Source organism: Mandrillus leucophaeus, unplaced genomic scaffold, assembly GCF_000951045.1.
Source record: "Mandrillus leucophaeus isolate KB7577 unplaced genomic scaffold, Mleu.le_1.0 Scaffold162, whole genome shotgun sequence".
NCBI lineage: Eukaryota > Metazoa > Chordata > Mammalia > Primates > Cercopithecidae > Mandrillus > Mandrillus leucophaeus.
Window position 1 is genome coordinate 523,656 of NW_012101610.1, and position 18,767 is coordinate 542,422.

Consider the following 18,767-nt stretch of genomic DNA (forward strand, 5'->3'; position numbering starts at 1 on the left):
TTTTTTTTTTTTTTTTTTTTTTTTTTTTGAGACAGGGTCTTCACTCTGTCATCCAGGCTAGAGTATAGTGGCATGATCACTTCTCACTACAGTCTCAGCCCCCTGGGCCCAAGGGTTCCTTCTAACTCAGTCTCCCAAGTAGCTGGGACCACAGACATGTACCACCAAGGCTGGCTAATAAAAACTGTGTTTTTGTAGAGACTGGGTCTCCCTACATTGCCCAAGCTGGTCTCGAACTACTGCGCTCAAGCAATCCTCCTGCCTTGGTTCCCAAAGTCCTGGGACTGGAGGTGTGAGCCTTTGCATTATGCCACGTTGACCCTTTTTGTGTCATCATACACATTCCCTTCTTGGAGCTTGCAGTCTAAGATGCTGTCACTAGAATAACAACAGCCTTTCTCTTCTATGTACTTTTTATATTTGACTCTTTGCTTGGGAGCCATGAATGTTTTTGTCCCAGGGGAATAAATAATGTATAATGCATTTAAGCCTTGGATGCACAATAGGCATAATAAAGTATATTATAATAAAATATCATCTTAGGCACTTAAAAAATTCAGTGAGAAGGACTTACTGGGAGAAAGAAATTATAAAACATTTTCTTTTCTGATTCTTAAAATATGTTTTTGGCCTGAAAGAAATGAGTGTCAAAGTTGTTTTTAAGATTATTAGGTTGATTTCTCTTACAGGGAGTAGTTGGTGTCAGCAAACTGATTTGCAATGAGAAAGATGACTGTGCCTTTTGCTGAGCAGTGGTGGATAATGAGACTTCCACTTCAATAAGCCCATTGGCAATACCGAGTTGTAACCTGGGTGAATAGGAGTTAATCCTGGCTGGCTGGCAGAAGTAGATTTGTTATATAATTTATGATACCCAAAAGTCCTTTGGGTTGGTCTTTATTATCTTATTATCATGACAGTATCCATCTAGGCCTGAAGATTAATTTTTGTTCTCATCTAGTTCCACCAGAGTGATTCTCCTAACTGAAAAGGTAGTAACTTGTTAAATGCCTGCATTTGACTTTTGCTTTGACACAAAGGTATGCTAATCAAGATTGGATGTTAGAAATCCAGAAATATTTCGGTGACTTATTAATAGTTTAGAGATTTTTTTTTCTCCTGTTAAACTCACTTCTGAAAAATGAGTCATATTCAGGGTTTCAAACATTTCCTCTTTGACCAGCCTCAAAAAAGGTTTATCAATGTTTCTGTCTTGTAGATTGCTGCTGTAATTCATTTGTGTCAGTCTTGCCACTGCTGAAGCAAACACAAGAGGGGTGTCAGTTTGGTTTTCCATCATTTGACACAAGCGAACTTCTTAATTCTGTCACTGGTGGACGATCACTGTTAAACCAGCCTGTACGATTTTTTATGACTCACTGAGAAGTCATGTGGTAGTGTGATACCCGGTCTCCAGCTACCAGTGTTTAAACTTGTAATTTTCAATATATTGTGTTAAAACAGACTTCTAATTCTGGCTATTTTTCTTTTCACTTTTAAGCCTAAAATTGGAAGCTCTGTTTTTATAAAACAGCTTCCTAGAAAAGTCACCGGTGTTGCTATTCTCTCTGTACCCCAAATATCATAACTGGGCCTGGGGGTGGGCAGAGTAAGAGCTGGCTGTTTCACATGGTTAAGCAGAATGTGTAGGCCTGCCAGCGGGCGGAGGTGGAATCTGCCCTTTGCTTTCTCAGCAAGTACCTCTGGCTTTGGGGGCCCGTTGAGGACTTTAGTTGTTGGCCTTTCTCGCCGTCATGTGAAACAAAGTTCATTGTCTCTGGTGGCTCTAAAGAGATGGGGGACCTTTACTGTCTGTGTCTCTTACCCTCTTTGACAAGGTATGTGCTTCAGCCCTCCAAGTTAAAAGTCACTCTGTCATCAAGCGAATGGTGATATAACATCTCAAGAGGTGTAACACTGGCCATGAGTCCTTGTGTTTTAAGCAGTCGAATTCCTATTTAAAGCAAGCAGTATGCAGTGTTCAAAAAATCTGCTGGCTGTTGCTCCTGCATCTCTAGACACCTTAAATATGATGCCTTTATTTGTCGAGGTAGGGGAGGATGCATTTCAGACCAGCAGCCTGAGGCTTTTCACTGGAGTGTTCCCAATTGGTGAGCCCCTTGGTCTTCCTAGAGTGCAGTGCATGGCTGTGGCTTCAGTAAACCTTGGACATAACACCCTGGCTGAAAAGAAAGGCAGAAGTGATTTCCATTAATGTGAATTTTTTCTAAGGTCCTGAGGTATAGGTCAAAAAGAGACATGACAGGTTGAACATCTCCCTATGTCAGCTTCATATTCTGGCTTTTGCTGTATTTGAGGTGAAAATTAGCTTGTGAAGTGAGGAGAGATGGGACCGTGTACTGCTGGCTGAGAAGCTGTGTTTGTATCACATTATCTGAGAAACTCATAAGGTAAGGAATAATTGGAGTAATAATTGTCTCCTCTCTTTCCTCTCTGAAGGTAGAGAGTGCTTTGAGTGAGAGAGTCCAAGAAAAGATAGACCTTAAGAATCAGGGCTGGGCACAGTCCTCACACCCATAAACCCAGCGCTTTGGGAGACTGAGGTGGAAGGATTGCTTGAGTCTAGGAGTTCGAGACCAGCCTGGGCAACATAGCAAGACCCTGTCTGTACAAAAATAAAAATGAAAAAAGTAGCTGGGTGTGGTGCCATATGCCTGTAGTCCTAGCTGCTTTGGGACACTGAGGTGGGAGGATCGTTTAAGCCCAGAAGTTTGAAGTTAACAGTGAGCTATGATTGCACCACCGTACTCTGGGTAGGCAACAGAGCCAGATCCTGTCTCTAAAATGAAAAAATCAGCTCTTGAGAACTGAAATTGAGTTCTGCATCCTTAGGACTCAACTCCCTTTACGCTTTCCTGTTGAATGTTTGTTAACATCATCATATAATTTGAATTGGTTTAAATAGCTACCATTTATTGAGTACTAATTGTGTGTGAGAAAGTGCTAAACATCTCAGATTCAGCATTTATTCAATCACGAGTTCATACATTTAAAGCAATAAAGCCTTGTACAGAGCACGTGCTCAGTATCAGTGACTATTATTCCTTCTACAGATACTTATTAATGTGCCGTGTGCCACATAGCCTAGGTGCACAGGGTAAAGTGGCGAATAAGACAGATAAAACGACTGCTGTTAGAGGGAGCAGGCAATAAGTAAGTCAGCAGATTAGAATTTCACAGAGTTGTATGTGCCATGAAGAAGTAAAACAGTGTTGTGCTGAATTACAGGGAAGTGGCATTTGGATTGGTTGAACATGGAACACATATCAGCACATGAACTGAGATCCATCTCATATGAAGCAGCCATTTATTCTTCACAGTGACCTTTTTTCTTTTTTTTTTCATCGCAGAACTCAGTCTCATTTTTTTGTTAATTGATAAATAATGTATGTAGTTTTGGTACATGTGATAATTTGATACATTCATATTATGTGTAAAAATCAAATCAGGGTAATTGGGATATTATATCATTTTAAATATTTATCTTTTCTTTATGCCAGGATCATTTAAATTATACTCTTCTACCTATTTTGAAATGTACATTAGATTATTGTTGACTGGAGTCACTGTACTGATTTTTCCAACACTAGGTCTTCTGTTTGTGCCCACTAACCCACTTCTTTTCATCTCCCCCTCCCCTCCCCTTCCCTGCCTCTGGTAACCACCTAGAGAAGATAACCATCTCTCTCTTCCTGAGATCCACTTTTTTAAGCTCACACATGAGTGAGAACATGTGCTATTTGTCTTTCTGTGCTTGGCTTATTTCACTTAACATAATGACCTCCAGTTCCATACATGTTGTTGCATATGACAGGGTTTCATTCTGTTTTGTGACTGAATAATATTCCATTGTGTGTATGTACCACATTTTCTTTATCCATTCATCCATGGATGGGCACTCAGGTGGATTTCATATTTTGGCTATTGTGAATAAGTCTGCAATAAACATGGGAGGGCAGATCTCTCCAGTATATTGATTTTCTTTCCTTTGCACATATACCTAGTAGTGCAATTGCTGGATCATACGGTAGTTCTATTTTCAGTTTTTTGAGGGCTCTTTATACTTTTTTCCATAGTGGCTATACTCATTAACATTTCCACCAACAGTATACAAGCGTTCCCATTTTTCCACATCCTTGCCATTCATTATTCTATTTTTTTTTTTAAATAACCATTTTAACTGGGGTGAGATAATATCTCATTGTGGTTTTGATTTACATTTCTCTGATGATTAGTGATGTTGAGCATTTTTTCATATACCTGCTGACTATTTTCATGTCTCCTTTTGAGAAACATCTATTCAGATCTTTTGCCCATTTAAAAATCAGATGAGGGTCTGGCACAGTGGCTCACGCCTGTAATCCCAGCACTTTGGGAGGCTGAGGTGGGTGGATCACCTGAGGTTAGGAGTTTGAGACCAGCCTGGCCAACATGGTAAAATACGGTCTGTACTGAAAATACAAAAATGAGCTGGGCCTGGTGGCGTGCGCCTGTAATCCCAGCTACTCGGGAGGCTGAGGCAAGAGAATCACTTGAACCTGGGAGGTGGCAGTTACAGTGAGCTGAGATCATGCCACTGCACTCCAGCCTGGGCGACAAATTGAGACTCTGTCTCAAAAAAAAAAAAAAAAATCAGATTATTATTATTATTTTGCTATTAAGTTGTTTGAGTTCCTTATATATTCTGGCTGTTAATCCCTTGTCAGATGGATAGTTCGCAGATTTGTTTTTTCCATTCTGTAGATTGTCTCTTCACATTGTCGATTGTTTCCTTTGCTGTGTAGAAGCTTTTTAGCTTGATGTAACCCCATTTGTCTGTTTTTGCTTTGGTTGCCTGTGCTTTTAAGGTCTTACACAAAAAATCTTTGCCCAGACCAGTGTCCCGGATCATTTCCCCAGTGTTTTCTTTTAGTAGTTTCATAGTTTCTTGTCTTACATTTAAGTCTTCAATCCACTTTGATGTGATTTTTGTATATAGTGAGAGAGAGGGGATCTAGTTTTATTCTTCTGCATATAGTCAGGGGATCTAGTTTTATTCTTCTGCATATAGTCATTTAGTTCACAGTGATTTGTTTTAGTTCCCATTTTCAACTGAGAAAACTGAGATGGAAGATGGTTAAGTGTGTGCTAGAGAGTTGGTAGAGCTGGGCTGCACAAACTTAGTCATTTTGTATCCAATGCATGTACTGTCCCTCCTGGAAGGCACATGACTATACTGAAGCAGCTGAAGGAGCTGCAATATCTGTGCAACTGGTGTTTGAGTGAGAGAATTGAATGTTGGTTGCAGAACAGTCAAGACACTGAATGCAGTTCAGAAAAGTTGCATGTGATTTCATGGACCCCCTATTGTTGGTTGCAATATTTGTGTATGTGTGTGTGGGCACGCACGGGCGTGCATGAGCGCACGCAGTTTATTCTGGGGCCATAGTTGTCTTTGAATTTTCAAACTTATTGATGACTGAAAGAACTTACAGTGCTGCTGCTCTACTTTATAATTTTTTCATGTTCTTTCTTAAAATAGGGCCTAGCTGCTAGGGCAGGATTTTAATAGACAGAATTGTGATGGCCATTAGGTGGCAGCAATTTTGGCAGGTCATGTGGGTGGGAAGTGGGCAGGAACTGAGCAGGAATCATCAGATGTCTTACTTTGCAAAGCTTGCAGTACCACAATGCCTTCCAACAGGTATAGAGCTCTATTTTTAATTATCTGCTTATCTTCACACATGTTAATGTACTCTGGGGACTCATGCCACATGAGCATTTGTGAAAATAAGTAACTGTTAAAAAAAAAAAAAAATCAAAGCCTAAACCTTGGGGCCTCAAGTTTCAACCTGCAGAGAACGTATTTCAATAAAGATGTGCAAACATGAGCATTTCCTGTCAGTCTTCGAAACTTAAACACTTTCTAAATAGGCTCTTCACTTCGTAAAATCAAAGAGAAATTGTCTGAGTGATAGGAATTGAAACCGAGAGGGCAGCCAAGTTCAGGTTAGATTTGGGCTTTCAGTTTCATGGGATATGGTTTAGATCAAATACCTGTTTCAGCTGGAAGGGTGATCATGTTATTGTACAGAGAAAGACTTCTGAGAGCTTTTGCTTTACAGCCTTTCACGTGGTGTCTGAATGCAGGGATGGGGTTCCTCCTTGGGAACAAGATGACGACAGCAAATATGTACACAAAAGAATAAAGCTCCTGAAGTACTCTGTGGCGTAATCTACTTGAAGGAGGTCTAATGGTGTAAAAATTTCAATTGGAAAGATTCTTTTAGTCAGTTAGTCATACCATCTTTTAAATAGCATCCTACTGGTCCACGTAGTTATAACGGAATTTGACAGCTTTCGTGAACTTGGGATCATTGGTCCTGTTGTTCAGCTAAGGGTCCTATGATATATTCGACTAGAAATTGTGGCCTAGTCAGTTAGATCTGAATCAGAACATCTAGCTATTAGATCTTCTCTCTCTTTGCTCTCTGAATAGAAGAGATCTGAGTGACATAGCTCTGTCTTGGTAGGGACTCTTTCAGTTGTGATAGAAAAACCCGACATCTGACGTATGCAAAGGAGAGTTCGTTGGCTCATACCTGTGAAGTTCAGGCTTTGATCTTGACTCTAGGAACAGTTGGATTCAGGGTGTAAATAATGCCTTCAAAATTCAGTTTCTCTTTGTCTCTCGGTGCTGCTTTCCACTTGGTGATTTCATTTTTGGGTTCTACGTGCATTTGAGCTGAGCCCCATGTGATAAACGGGGACCATGTAATCCTCACAGTGACCCTTGAATAGGCATTCTTATTTTCACTGGTGGCTCTTTCTGGTAGCATCTCCAGCCTCCTGTATTTTCACTGTTGAGATTCTCTCTGCCTGGCTTGTCATGGGCATATCCTGGATCCAGTCATTAAAGCCAGGGTCATGTTAGGCCTTGGTGGGCCTGAGTCCCATAGTTCTTTATGAACCCCACTCAGCCATATGGATGAGTGAGGGAAAAGGATCCGCTGGTGAAAATTGGGTAATCACCTGATGAAGAGCCTGGATGCTGGGAAGACAGACACATCTGCTACAAATCTGTTCTTTGACCCAGTCTGTGGCTTGAAAGCCCATGTTAGTCTTCACACTAAATCCAGCCCATTGACCATTTCCAGGCATTCCACATTTCTCTTTTGAATGAGCCTCTTGCTCCCTGGGAATGTGAATCACTCAATCCATGGGCCAGACCCTTTTACCCCTGATGTTAAACCTTTGATAAGGGGACTGTTACTCATTAGACCTTAAGATGGTCATCATCTTTGTCCTCTTCTTTTCCTTGGAGGGAGTGTGAGGGGGAAGTTGATCTTCTTTTGAAAGAATAAATTGAGGAAATTTAGATGTAAGTGAAAGATGTCCTTAGGATTACGCTGGTTTTCTCCCCATTCCCCCGTCATTTAAAAACACTTTCTTAAAATCCCTGGAGCCAGAATCAGTGGATTGACTAGGGTTTTTTTGTTTTTTGTTTTTTTTTTTTTTTTTGAGTCAGAGTCTTGCTCCATAGCCCAGGCTGGAGTATAGTGGCGCAATCTCCCTCACTGCTACCTCTGCCTCCCGGGTCCTAGTTCAAGCAGTTCTCCTGCCTCAGGCTCCCGAGTAGCTGGGATTATAGGCATGTGCCACCATGCCCAGCTAATTTTTGTATTTTTAGTAGAGACGGGGTTTCACCATGTTGGCCAGGCTAATCTTGAACTCCTGACCTCGTGATCCACCCGCCTTGGCCTCCCAAAGTGCTGAAATTGCAGGCGTGAGCCACCGCACCTGGCCTGGTTAGCCTTTTTGATTGTGATTCGCGGTGAAGCAAGACTGAAAGGATATACTCCAAAATATTAACCGTAGGTGGTGAAATTAGTGATTGGCTTTTTTTTTTCCTTTATGCCTCTCTGTACTTTCTAAACTTCACAAGATAATTATGTAATACTTTTGGATTTGCCAGCAGGAAAGAGATCCTAGTGACCTCACTTTTCTGACCAGGTGACTGATGTGGTTGGAAGCAGGAATTCTTTTATTGTATGGGTCTTTTCTGTCCCTCTGCCTCTTCCTGTCTACTATGCATTAGCAGTCAGCCTCCATCGTGGGGAAAAAGCTGATAAATGTGGTCTTAATGGATTTAGGTGTTTTTTTTTTTTTTAAGAATTAGCAAGCATTAAGAGATTGATTGGTTACCACGTGGTGAACCTGAGGCCTGCTTAGAGGCCATTGGCTTCCAAAACCACATCTCTACATTTGTGGTCATCCAGTTGCCCTTTAAGACATATGGATGCAGTCATTTATCATCTGTATATTGTGTTCCTTCGTCGTCTTTGGACTCATTTCACAATTTCCTTTCTTGCCTTTTACTTAGATGCAAAAATCTAACCTTATCTCCAGCTCACTAATTTTCAGTCAGTTGCTGACTCCCAAGTTCCTGAGAAGGTGATTGAAAAATGAGCAGTTGATGTGGTAATTGGGTGTTTTGAGGACTAATCAGCTACAATCAGGTAAACCTCCAGGGTGGCTGATATCCATATGCTGACTGGAAGGAGGGTATTAGTGCTAATCAGTGGTTTACTTTCAGTGGGCTCTACTGAGGCTTCATCCTAAGGAATAAAACAAGCTGTAAGCTTATAACTGGAGATGAAGAGTGCAGCAGGCATGCCATTTTTATTAGAGTGAAGTGCAGCACAAATCCAAGATGGCCTTCTTGTTTTAAACAGGGAAAGTCACTGGAAAAGCTGGTGTGAAAACAAAGAGTGACCTAGGAATTTGGTGCCCCTTCTTGATACCCCCCTTGCACATAAGTGGGTAGTTAGAAATGCCCATATCAATAGTGACAGCAAAAAATATTTCAAGTGTGGGTCAGTGAAATGATATGGCCCTTTTTTGGTTATTTTGAGTTATGTGGGATTAAACATGTAGCTCAGTTTGGAAGCCCAGAGACTAAAAAAATGGTTCATTATTTGGTATTTGGAAACTTTATAGTATGTGTGTGTGTTTTGGCTTGGCTGTACTTGGCAAGTAGGCATTTGTTCTAGCCAGCCCACACTGGCTTCAGTCCTGAGGCCTCAGCTGGACGTATATATATTTTTAGTAGTGTATTCAAAGGGTGCAATGTGAGGAACAGTGAGAACAATTTCAAAAAGAAATGACTATGCTAAACTGGCTGGTCTTAGTCATGTGACCTAAGACGATTTTATAGAAATATAGCCAGTTTTCTTTTTTAAAAGTTTTCTCTGTCCTCCCTACCCTTTTTCTCCCTTACTTCCTCCCTCTTTTCTTTTACACTTTTGAAACTGGTTGATGTAAAAAGTCACGGGTTCCTCCCCAACCCTAACTGGAACTGCTGTCTTAGCTTGTTGCTGCAGTACATTTTAGGACAAAAAGTCTTTTAAAAGCTGGAAAATAGAAGCAGACGGGTCTCGTTTGCTTTGGCAGAGGGATCGGCTTTCCCTCCCAAGTAGCTCTGGGTAAGACCTAATCTCCAAAGGTGATCTTTGAAGTCTTAAGTTGGAAGTGGCAGCAGCAACTCTGCATTTAAAGTGTTCCCTCAATCTTTCCTTGTTATTTTTGCACATTTACTTTCTAGGAAGTAGTTTACAAATGGACACCATCCATATTCCATCTTTTTCTCAGGTCATTCAGAGTCTGTGGCTGCCAGGTAGGATCAAGGGGCTCCTGTGGTCTTGCTGTGAGACTCTCCGGAGGATGGCTGTGCCAGTACAGCCGCCTCAGCCCCTGGCAGCTGTAGAAAAGCTGTCTGAGGAATTCATGTACTCATGTTCTCTGGCCTTTGGGTATCTGGCATATGTAGGAAGAAATAAAAACCTGCACCCAGCTAGCTCTACAAACTATTTAGATGAAAGTTGAAAAGATGGGCTTTTTATATTGCTAATATGTAGGAGCACCAGCATCTGGCAGTGGTTTCTTGTTGCTGAATAGATTCTAGATGGGAACAGAATGGAGGAGTGGAATGGATTGGTCCCTTCTGTCAAGGAAGCCTCAGAGCAGATCTCAAGTGCCTTGCTGACACTGACTTTTGGTGCCAGCATTTGCCTCCTGTTTTTTAGCTCCTCATTTCACAAGTCTGTTCCTTGGGTGACAGGCTGTCCATCAGTAGCCAACAGACATTCCTCTGAGTGGGCTTCCTGACCCAGCGAGCCTCAGCAGTCAGTTTGCTTGGGTCTGTTTTCCACGTCTGGGCCTATTACTGACCCTCCAGAGATCAAACTAAGATGATTAAGGAGCGGGAAGCCTGCAAAACCAGTGTTTCCTATCCCACCCTTGTTCAGATTGGAGTAGCCCTGCTTTCCCTCTGCTTTTGGACTTATGCTTTTTCTTTGACTCTGATAGTCTTGGGCAAGGAGAACTGTGAGATCTGTTCACCAAGGAGGCAAAGTGCCTGTCCTCAGGAGGGTTGCACATTTAGAACTTTGACCTCATTGAATGCCAAAAAAGGTGAAGGTAGTCCCAGAATATTGGACCTTGGAAAGACTAACCCAGACCCCTAACTTTAATGTCAGGGTCACAGAAACTCAGAGAGGTTAAGTGGCTTGCTCGAGAGTACACATTGCTCAGGAGGATTTCACAGCAGAACCAAAGGGGGTGTACTCTGTTCATATTGACTTGGTTCTTCAGGAATATACATAGGCGTTGATAGGATATTGGACATTTTCTTCTTGGGGCATCAGTACCTCCTTAGGGGTAGGGGAATATCCTGGCACGCACACATCATAGCAGAGAACAGTAGTGAGACCAGTGATGCAAAGTGGCAAGTTTAGAGTCAGACTGCCTGAATTTGAATCCTTCTCCTCCACAGATTGACTGTGTGATCTCAGGCCACCTCTCTCAAGCTCTATTCACTTCCTCCCTCTGTAAAATGAAGATTATATTATCTTCCTTATAGAGTCATGGATAAAATGTGATAATTCATGGTCAATAAATGTATGTAATTATTTTTACAATATTGTTATTAATGTACTTTAATCACATGAGCCAACCATATCAACCCTCTCCCTCCTCCCTTCCATTTCATGCTTATAGACATTTAAGGACCAGAATAAGACCTGCCTTCTCTCTGAAACTTCCCCATAGAAAGTCTGGCAGACTGGTTTTATTTTCCAGTCTTACTGCTTAGTAGTTAAGAGACCTGTTTCCTAATCTAGGAAAGCTGCAACAACTCATTTCTTGAGGTTGCGAGGCCTGAAGGTGATGATGAATATGAAGCATGTAGCCCCAGGCTCCACAGATACTGATTTCACGTCCCCAGTCCCTCTCTGCCTTTCTTTCTGTAATAGTGGTTCACACTTCTCTCTCCTTCTCCTGTCTACATTTGTACGGAGTCTCAGTGTGGGTTTGTCCTCTGTGGTGGTTCTGTTCTGTAAGACGCAGTTGAGAGTAAGCCCCTAGAAGATAGGGACTTGCCTGGTTGTCATTTCATGGTCTGCCTAGGAGATAGGAGCAACTTTCTAATCCCTCTTTGGAGCTAGAGCAACCCAGGGACTGCGGCCTCTGGGATTGCCCTTTGGGCCAGGCAGTGGCTGCTCCAGGCCTAGGACCAGGCAGCCAGCCAAGCCCATCCCCAGGAACAGCGGCCAGCGCTGGCACAGGGGAGGAAAGAGTCTGGAGACTGATGTGCAGAGGAGGGAGGGAGAGGCAGAGCAGCTGGGCTGAGACTGAGGGAGAGAAGCTGGAGGCTGATCTTGGTCCAGCAGAAGCTGAGCAGAGCTGCTCTCTTTGGTCTTTCAGGTAAACATTCAAAGCTATAAGTAGAAAAGAAAAAAAAAAAAGGCTAGAAGTAGGTTTCCCCAGTTTGTGGGTTTTTTTTTTTTTTTCCTTCTTTCTCCTGCCTTTTCTTTCTCCGCATCCCTCCTTGTCTCTGGCTCCATTCAACCCATCTGTGACCCTTGCTGATGCAGGAGAATAGTCACTTATTGTGAGCAGACCTGAATCGCCACGGGAGATACGGGCTGGCTCCTAAAAAGAGCACTGTTCTAGGAGAAGGGAAATGATTCTGTCACCAACGTTGTGACAATAATTATAACTATTATAGAGGCTAACACTTACCAACCAAATGCTTTCTGTGAGTCAGGTATTGAGCAGAGCATTTACATGCGTTATCTCATTTATTCTACCCAATAGTGCTTTGAGGTACAGCTGCCCCGTTTTAAAGTTCCATATGGACAGTTCCAGTTATTTGGTGAGATTGCCATGGCAATGGCAATGGTTTGTCTTGGTTTGTCTGAGCTCATCCTCTTCATCACTGCGCTTCTGTTTCCTCCATTCCTAGATAGGCTCCTTGACCTTGGTGTGTCTCCGTTTAGTTTCCTGTAAAATGGGGTAATTGCTTCACAGAGCTACGTTTATATATAGCTTTCGTAATGACCTAACAAATACAAAATTATATTCATGACTAATAATGTTCTGTTGCTGTTGAAAATTTAGTGCCGGGATGTCCAGATTGTGCTTAGGCTGTCCACTTCAGAGGTGGCAGTGATGGGGAGGAGGACCAACTGGGAAGGCAGTTCCATTAAATTAGTAACTGAGTGGAGAGCTAGACATCCTTTCTTTTGCAGATCTGCAGAGTGGGGACTAAGCGGAGAGGGGAAGGAGTTTAGAACTGGCTGAAAGCCTGCTCGAGGTTAGGGACTGGGCATAGCAATTCAGTGTCCATTGGGCACAGCAGATACTCAGCTTGATTTTATTCAGGATCCATCACAAGGAAATCCTGTGTTGTAGAGAGTCTGATCCTCCAAGCATTACTGGGTAGTGGTGTATTTGAGTAGGATCAGTGCTGTGGCAAGATAATCGGTTTTGGAACAAGCCCTGGGCCAGTGACTCAGTGCAGGGGTAGGAAGTCCTGGCCAGCTGGGCCTGTGGAATCTGAGGCTGGGAGCCCATTGTTCAGATGGAGTAAGTTGGGACTTCCAACAGGCTAACCAGATACTACTGAGCTACTACTACTACTAATACAGTGACAGTTGTCGTATCAAGTGTTTTCTCTGAAGCCATGTACCTTTTATCTGCATTTCCTCACTGAATCCTTTCAAGAGCTCTGTCAGGCAGATACCATTTTGCAGACTGAGGAAATTCAGGCTTCTATTAGGATCAGACAATTAGCCAGTGGCACAGTTGGGCATCCTTTTCAGAGCTGAAGCTTTTAACTGCTGGTGGACAAAAACGTCACAGGTTTAGGGCATCTGGACTAATTCTAGTTTCCACGTCTGGTGGGGCTGAGCCTGGGTGCATGGTGTCTGCCTGGTTCATCGCAGCAGGGCTGGCCTGGGGAGAGGGCAGTGAGGAGGAGATCCTTCTTGAGCGCCGAGCGCAGACGATGTGTTCTCTCTCCAGTGACTGATGGTGAGATTTGCTGCTCTGGGGTTGCTGTGGTGTCACTCCTGAACTTGGGGCCGGTCCGTCGTGCATTCTCTCTAGGTGCTCTGCTTTTGTGGGTGGGCTCTGCAATCTAGCCTAGGGGTAAATGTCATGGTATCTTGATCCAGATGTGTGATCTTGGGTAATTTAGTTTCCTCAGCCTCAGTTTCCTTGTTTTTAAAGGGGGCTGTGATGAGTATGTGTGAGTTCATGTCCCTAGAAGTGCTTAGCATAGCGCCTGGCACCGCATCAAGTGCCCAATAATTGATGACTGCTATTATTAGCTGTTAGCCATCAGCTAGTGAGTCTAGGGGAGACCTTCAACTTTAAAACACTTGAAGTACTGCCAGCCTGGGCCACGGGGCTGGGCACTGTGATTGAGCCTGGGGAAAGCTCTGGGAGAGCAAAAGTATCTTCCCAGAGAAGGGGGCAGACACAGAAGAAGGTACTGTTGGGCAGTAATCGGAGTAATCAGGGGACCATATGCACCAGATCTGGAGATATTTTCTTCTGGCTTTAGACCACCACTCGCCTCAACACTCAATGGAATGGGGGCATTTCAAAGAAAGGGACCAGAATGGAAGAAGGATCCAACCTTCAGGCATTTGCTGATTGATTATCTGTTGAAACTGATATTCTTCTCCCTATTTTCATCTGCTGGGCATGTTAAAAGCTTTCAGGTTTCAGCTGGTTCTGCTGTGTCAGGTAATCAAAAGATGCTCTTACATGGAGGGCTGGTTGGCTAAATGGGATTAGGGCCTCTTTGGGAGTCCCATCTGTTCTGTCCCTACCTGAAGGCCTTGGCGCCAGGATTTGGAGGAAGCTGCTAGGATGAAGCATCTGTCCAGTGGGGGCGGGATGAGTGGCCTGGGGTAGGTGGGTCAGATGGAGGCCAGGAAATCCTCTTATCTCGCTGGGTGCCCATGCCTCCCTCAGCAGCAGGAGCTGAGCAGCAAACCCTGGTGAGTCAGCGTGCCTGGGAATTAGAGTTGCCAGTCTGTGAGCATGTGGGGTTTGTGTAAGTTTGGGCCTTTTGTTTCTTTCAGCATTCTAGTCTTTAGAAACACAAATCTGGAAACCAGGCCCTCCACATGGTACAGTCCTTGTTTTGAAATAATTCAGCTCACACAGTTGCTTCCCTTGTACCATGGTCTTCCAAGAATTAACCCCTTGCCATTTGAAATTGTAATGAGTTGTACTTATGGCTTACTAGCTGTAGTCTTAAAGCATAAAAAGTCTTTTAAAAAACTTAGGATGGTTATTTTCCATACCAAAAGCCCTTATAAGAGCTTCAGTGTATTTCTGAAGCCCAAGTAAAACTACAAGTCTTTGAGGGCATGTTTGGACATGTATTTTTGTCATTGTTCTCTTTGTGGGTGGAGAAGGGGACAGGCCTTGATATGACTAATCTCTAATAACTACAGGAATGATTGTGCTCTTCATTTTAAACTTATTGTATACTCAGAGCTTATCCTCAGAGAATTTCTCTTGAAGACGACCCCCAATTTATCCAGGCACTATTTAGAGGAAGCCAAGTATTTTAGGCAAAGTTTAAAGCTCCAGCCTTTCGTAAAAAACACCCTTCTGTCCCACTGCACGTTCTCTAAGATCTTTCAGTTTGGATCATAGACGTCCATGAAAGCTCCCTGGACCTGGGGAGGCCCGGGTGACTGACTTTGACTTCTGTTTAGTGTCTGTTTCCTGCTACACTTCTGGCTCCTGGTCCACATTTCATTAACGACGTAATTTCAGTGACTGCCATTATAGCAGTTGGCAAAGCTTTATAAATACTAAATTGTACATGGGTTTTCCAACAAACTGGTTGAAGATAGGAATAAGAGTCCTGAGTAGCCAGAGTCGTCTTAGAGAAATCACCTAGCTTCTGGCTTAGAAATGTCTGGCAATTTGTTTAAAAAAAAAGTTTAAATTACATAAATAATTAATAAACCACCATGATGAGTTTGTAATGTATCAGTACAAACTTTTCTTTTTCATTTAGCAATTATCCTACCATTTAGAGATTGCATTTGGGGAAATCTGTCCTTCTTTTCTTTTTCTATTTTTTCCCAATTTTTTCAGCTTTTTCTTTTTTTTTCTGAATATTCTGAGCATTTTTATTTATTTATTTTTGGTAACTTTTTTTTTTAGTTTTTATTTTAGGTTTGGGGGTAATGTTAAGGTTTGTTACACAGGTAAAGTGTCATGGGGGTTCGTTGTACATATTATTTCATCACCCAGGTATTAAGTCCAGAGCCCAGTAATTATCTTTTCTGCTCCTCTCCGTCCTCCCACCCTCTACCCTCCACCCTCAAGTAGACCCCAGTGTCTGTTATTTCCTTCTTTGTGTTCATAAGTTCTCATCATTTAGCTCCCACTTTATAAGTGAGAAAATGTGGTATTTGGTTTTCTGTCCCTGCATTAGTTTGCTGAGGATCATAGCCTCCAGCTCCACCTGTGTTCCCACAAAAGACATGATCTCGTTCTTTTTTATGGCTGCATAGCATTCCATGGTATATATGGACCGCATTTTCTTTATCCAGTCTATCACTGATGGGCACTTAGGTTGATTCCACATCTTTGCTGTTGTGAATAAATGCTGCAGTGAACATTCGCATTCGTGTGTCTTTGTGGCAGAATGGTTTTTATTCATCTGGGTATATACCCAGTAATGGGGTTGCTAGTTCGAATGTAGTTCTGCTTTTAGCTCTTTGAGGAATCATCATACTGCTTTCCACAGTGGTTGAAGTAATTTACACTCCCACCAACAGTGTATAAGTGTTCCCTTTTCTCTACAACCTTACCAGCACCTGTTATTTTTTTGACTTTTTAATAACAGCCATTTTGACTGGTGTGAGACGGTATCTCATTGTGGTTTTGATTTGTATTTCTCTAATGATCAGTGATATTTAACTTTTTTCATATGCTTGTTGGCCACATGTATGTCTTCTTTTGAGAAGTGTCTATTCATGTACTTTGCCCACTTTTTAATGGGGTTGTTTTTCTCTTGTAAATTTAAGTTCCTTATAGATGCTGGATATTAGACCTTTGTCAGATGCATAGTTTGCAAATTTCTTCTTCCATTCTGTAGGAATCTCTTCATAGTTTCTTTTGCTATCTCTTGATAGTTTTTTTTGCTGTGCAGAAGCTCTGAAGTTTAATTATTATAGAGCCCACTTGTCAATTTTTGCTTTTGTTTTGATTGCTTTTGGTGTCTTGGTTATGAAATCTTTGCTTGGTTTTATGTCCAGGATGGTATTGCCTAGGTTGTCTTCTAAGGTTTTTATAGTTTGGGGTTTTTACATTTAAGTCTTTAATCCATCTTGAGTTGAATTTTGTATATGGCGTAAAGGAGTCCAGCCTTAGTCTTCTGCATATGGCTAGCCGGTTATCCCAGTACCGTTTATTGAATAGGGAGTCTTTTCCCCATTGCTCGTTTTTGTCAGCTTTGTTGAAGATCAGATGGTTGTAGATGTGTGGCCTTATTTTTGGACTCTCCATTCGGTTCCATTGGTCTGTGTGCTTGTTTTTATACCAGTAATTTTTTCAATTTTTTTACACAGGGTCTTACTTTGTCACCCAGGCTGCAGTGGGGTGGTGCTATCCCAGCTCACTGCAGCCTTGACCTGGGCTCAGTTGATCCTCCCACCTGAGCCTCCCTTGCAGCTGGGAGTACAGGTGTGCATCACCACACCTGACTAATTTTTTCTATTTTTCGTAGAGTCAGGGTCTTGCTATGTCTCCCAGGCTGGTCACAAACTCCTGGACTCAAGCTATCTGCCTACCCACCTTGGCCTCCCAAAATGTTGAGATTACAGATGTGAACCACTGCAACCGGTCCCAGTCCTTCTTTTAAAGTAGAGACACACTTCTTTGGAAGACTCAGCCTATAGGCCCTATAGGACAATCACATTTATTGTGAACTTGGCTTGCATTCTAAGTACAGCCTTGCTGAGGACCTGGGGGAGAAAAAGAAGCTCCTCGGTTGGGAAACTTGGTGTGGAGTACAGGCTTGGTGGATGGTTTCTACAGGTGGATGGAGTAGGGCAGAGAAAGGGCATTTCACCTACTATGTGGGATAGGCCCAGAAAGGCATCTGGAGAGATCAGAGGCAAATTTCATTTTGCTGCTTGGCTTAGGCCCCTGCTTGTAGTCTTGACAACCTCATCTTTAGGGCATTATGAGACTATTGTTCTGAATATGGCCACCCCTCCTCCCTACTCATCCTACTTAAAAAGAAAATCTGAGAATGTTGGCATTAGGAATTAGAAGATGAACCGTTCCTTTGTGCCTTCTGGCTTAATCCAGGTCCAAATAACTTTTCTTATGTGATGGCAAGTTGGCAAGACAGATTTCCTCTGGAATATTTCTGTCAAACTGTAGTCTTTGATGCATTCTACATATGAATCAGCCTCTTTGAAATCTATGTTACCTTAAGAATTTTAGGAATTTTCCTCATTGGTTCTCCATATGTGCCCCAACCACTGTGTCGCCAAGGTGAAGTTACAGAACTGGCCTATGAAGGAGATGATGAACTCAGGGTCTCTCCCATGGTTTGTTGTTGGCTTACGGAAATAGAGTGGTGAACCACTGTGCACCCTAGAAGGTAGGGTCCGTACCCCATTTCCCCTGCCCAGAGGTGATGGCTTTCTAACTTCCTTCCAGGTTGGCTGGCTCCTCTGGCTGATGGCATGTTGAGGTACATGGGCCAGTGGCAGCGAGGGCATCCGATCCAGAGGGGGCCACTCTAGAGGCTGGGCCACCAGCACCATGGGCCAGTGTGTCACCAAGTGTAAGAATCCCTCATCGACCTTGGGCAGCAAGAATGGAGACCGTGACCCCAGCAACAAGTCACACAGCAGGCGGGGTGCAGGCCACCGTGAGGAGCAGGTACCACCCTGTGGCAAGCCAGGTGGAGATATCCTTGTCAACGGGACCAAGAAGGCTGAGGCTGCCACTGAGGCCTGCCAGCTGCCGACGTCCTCGGGAGATGCTGGGAGGGAGTCCAAGTCCAATGCCGAGGAGTCTTCCTTGCAGAGGTTGGAAGAACTGTTCAGGCGCTACAAGGATGAGCGGGAAGATGCAATTTTGGAGGAAGGCATGGAGCGCTTTTGCAATGACCTATGTGTTGACCCCACAGAATTTCGAGTGCTGCTCTTGGCTTGGAAGTTCCAGGCTGCAACCATGTGCAAATTCACCAGGTCAGTCACAAACACTTTGTGTCACCAGGTGAGCAGTGGTACCCAGCTAGGATAGGACTGGGTTGGCTTCATAGGGTTTTGGGTAAGTTTTTACGTTTTTATTTTTCTGATCAGGTTCTCTAAAGCTTAAATGTTTTGAGCCAAGTTGTGGTTATGATGCTGAGAAGCCCCTCTGGACTC

At 43.0% G+C, this 18,767-nt stretch overlaps 1 protein-coding gene across 3 annotated transcripts in view; it reads left to right on the forward strand.

Annotated features, from left to right (window-relative positions):
• The window catches only part of DCUN1D3 (DCN1, defective in cullin neddylation 1, domain containing 3), a 42,594-nt gene that overhangs the window by 20,222 nt on the left and 3,605 nt on the right, over nt 1-18,767 (forward strand). For all 3 annotated transcript variants that reach the window (XM_011976045.1, XM_011976043.1, XM_011976044.1), the window contains one exon: nt 18,052-18,587. In XM_011976045.1, coding sequence (XP_011831435.1) covers nt 18,157-18,587 — 431 coding nt within the window. In that variant the 5' untranslated portion in view covers nt 18,052-18,156. The remainder of the gene's footprint in view (nt 1-18,051; nt 18,588-18,767) is intronic.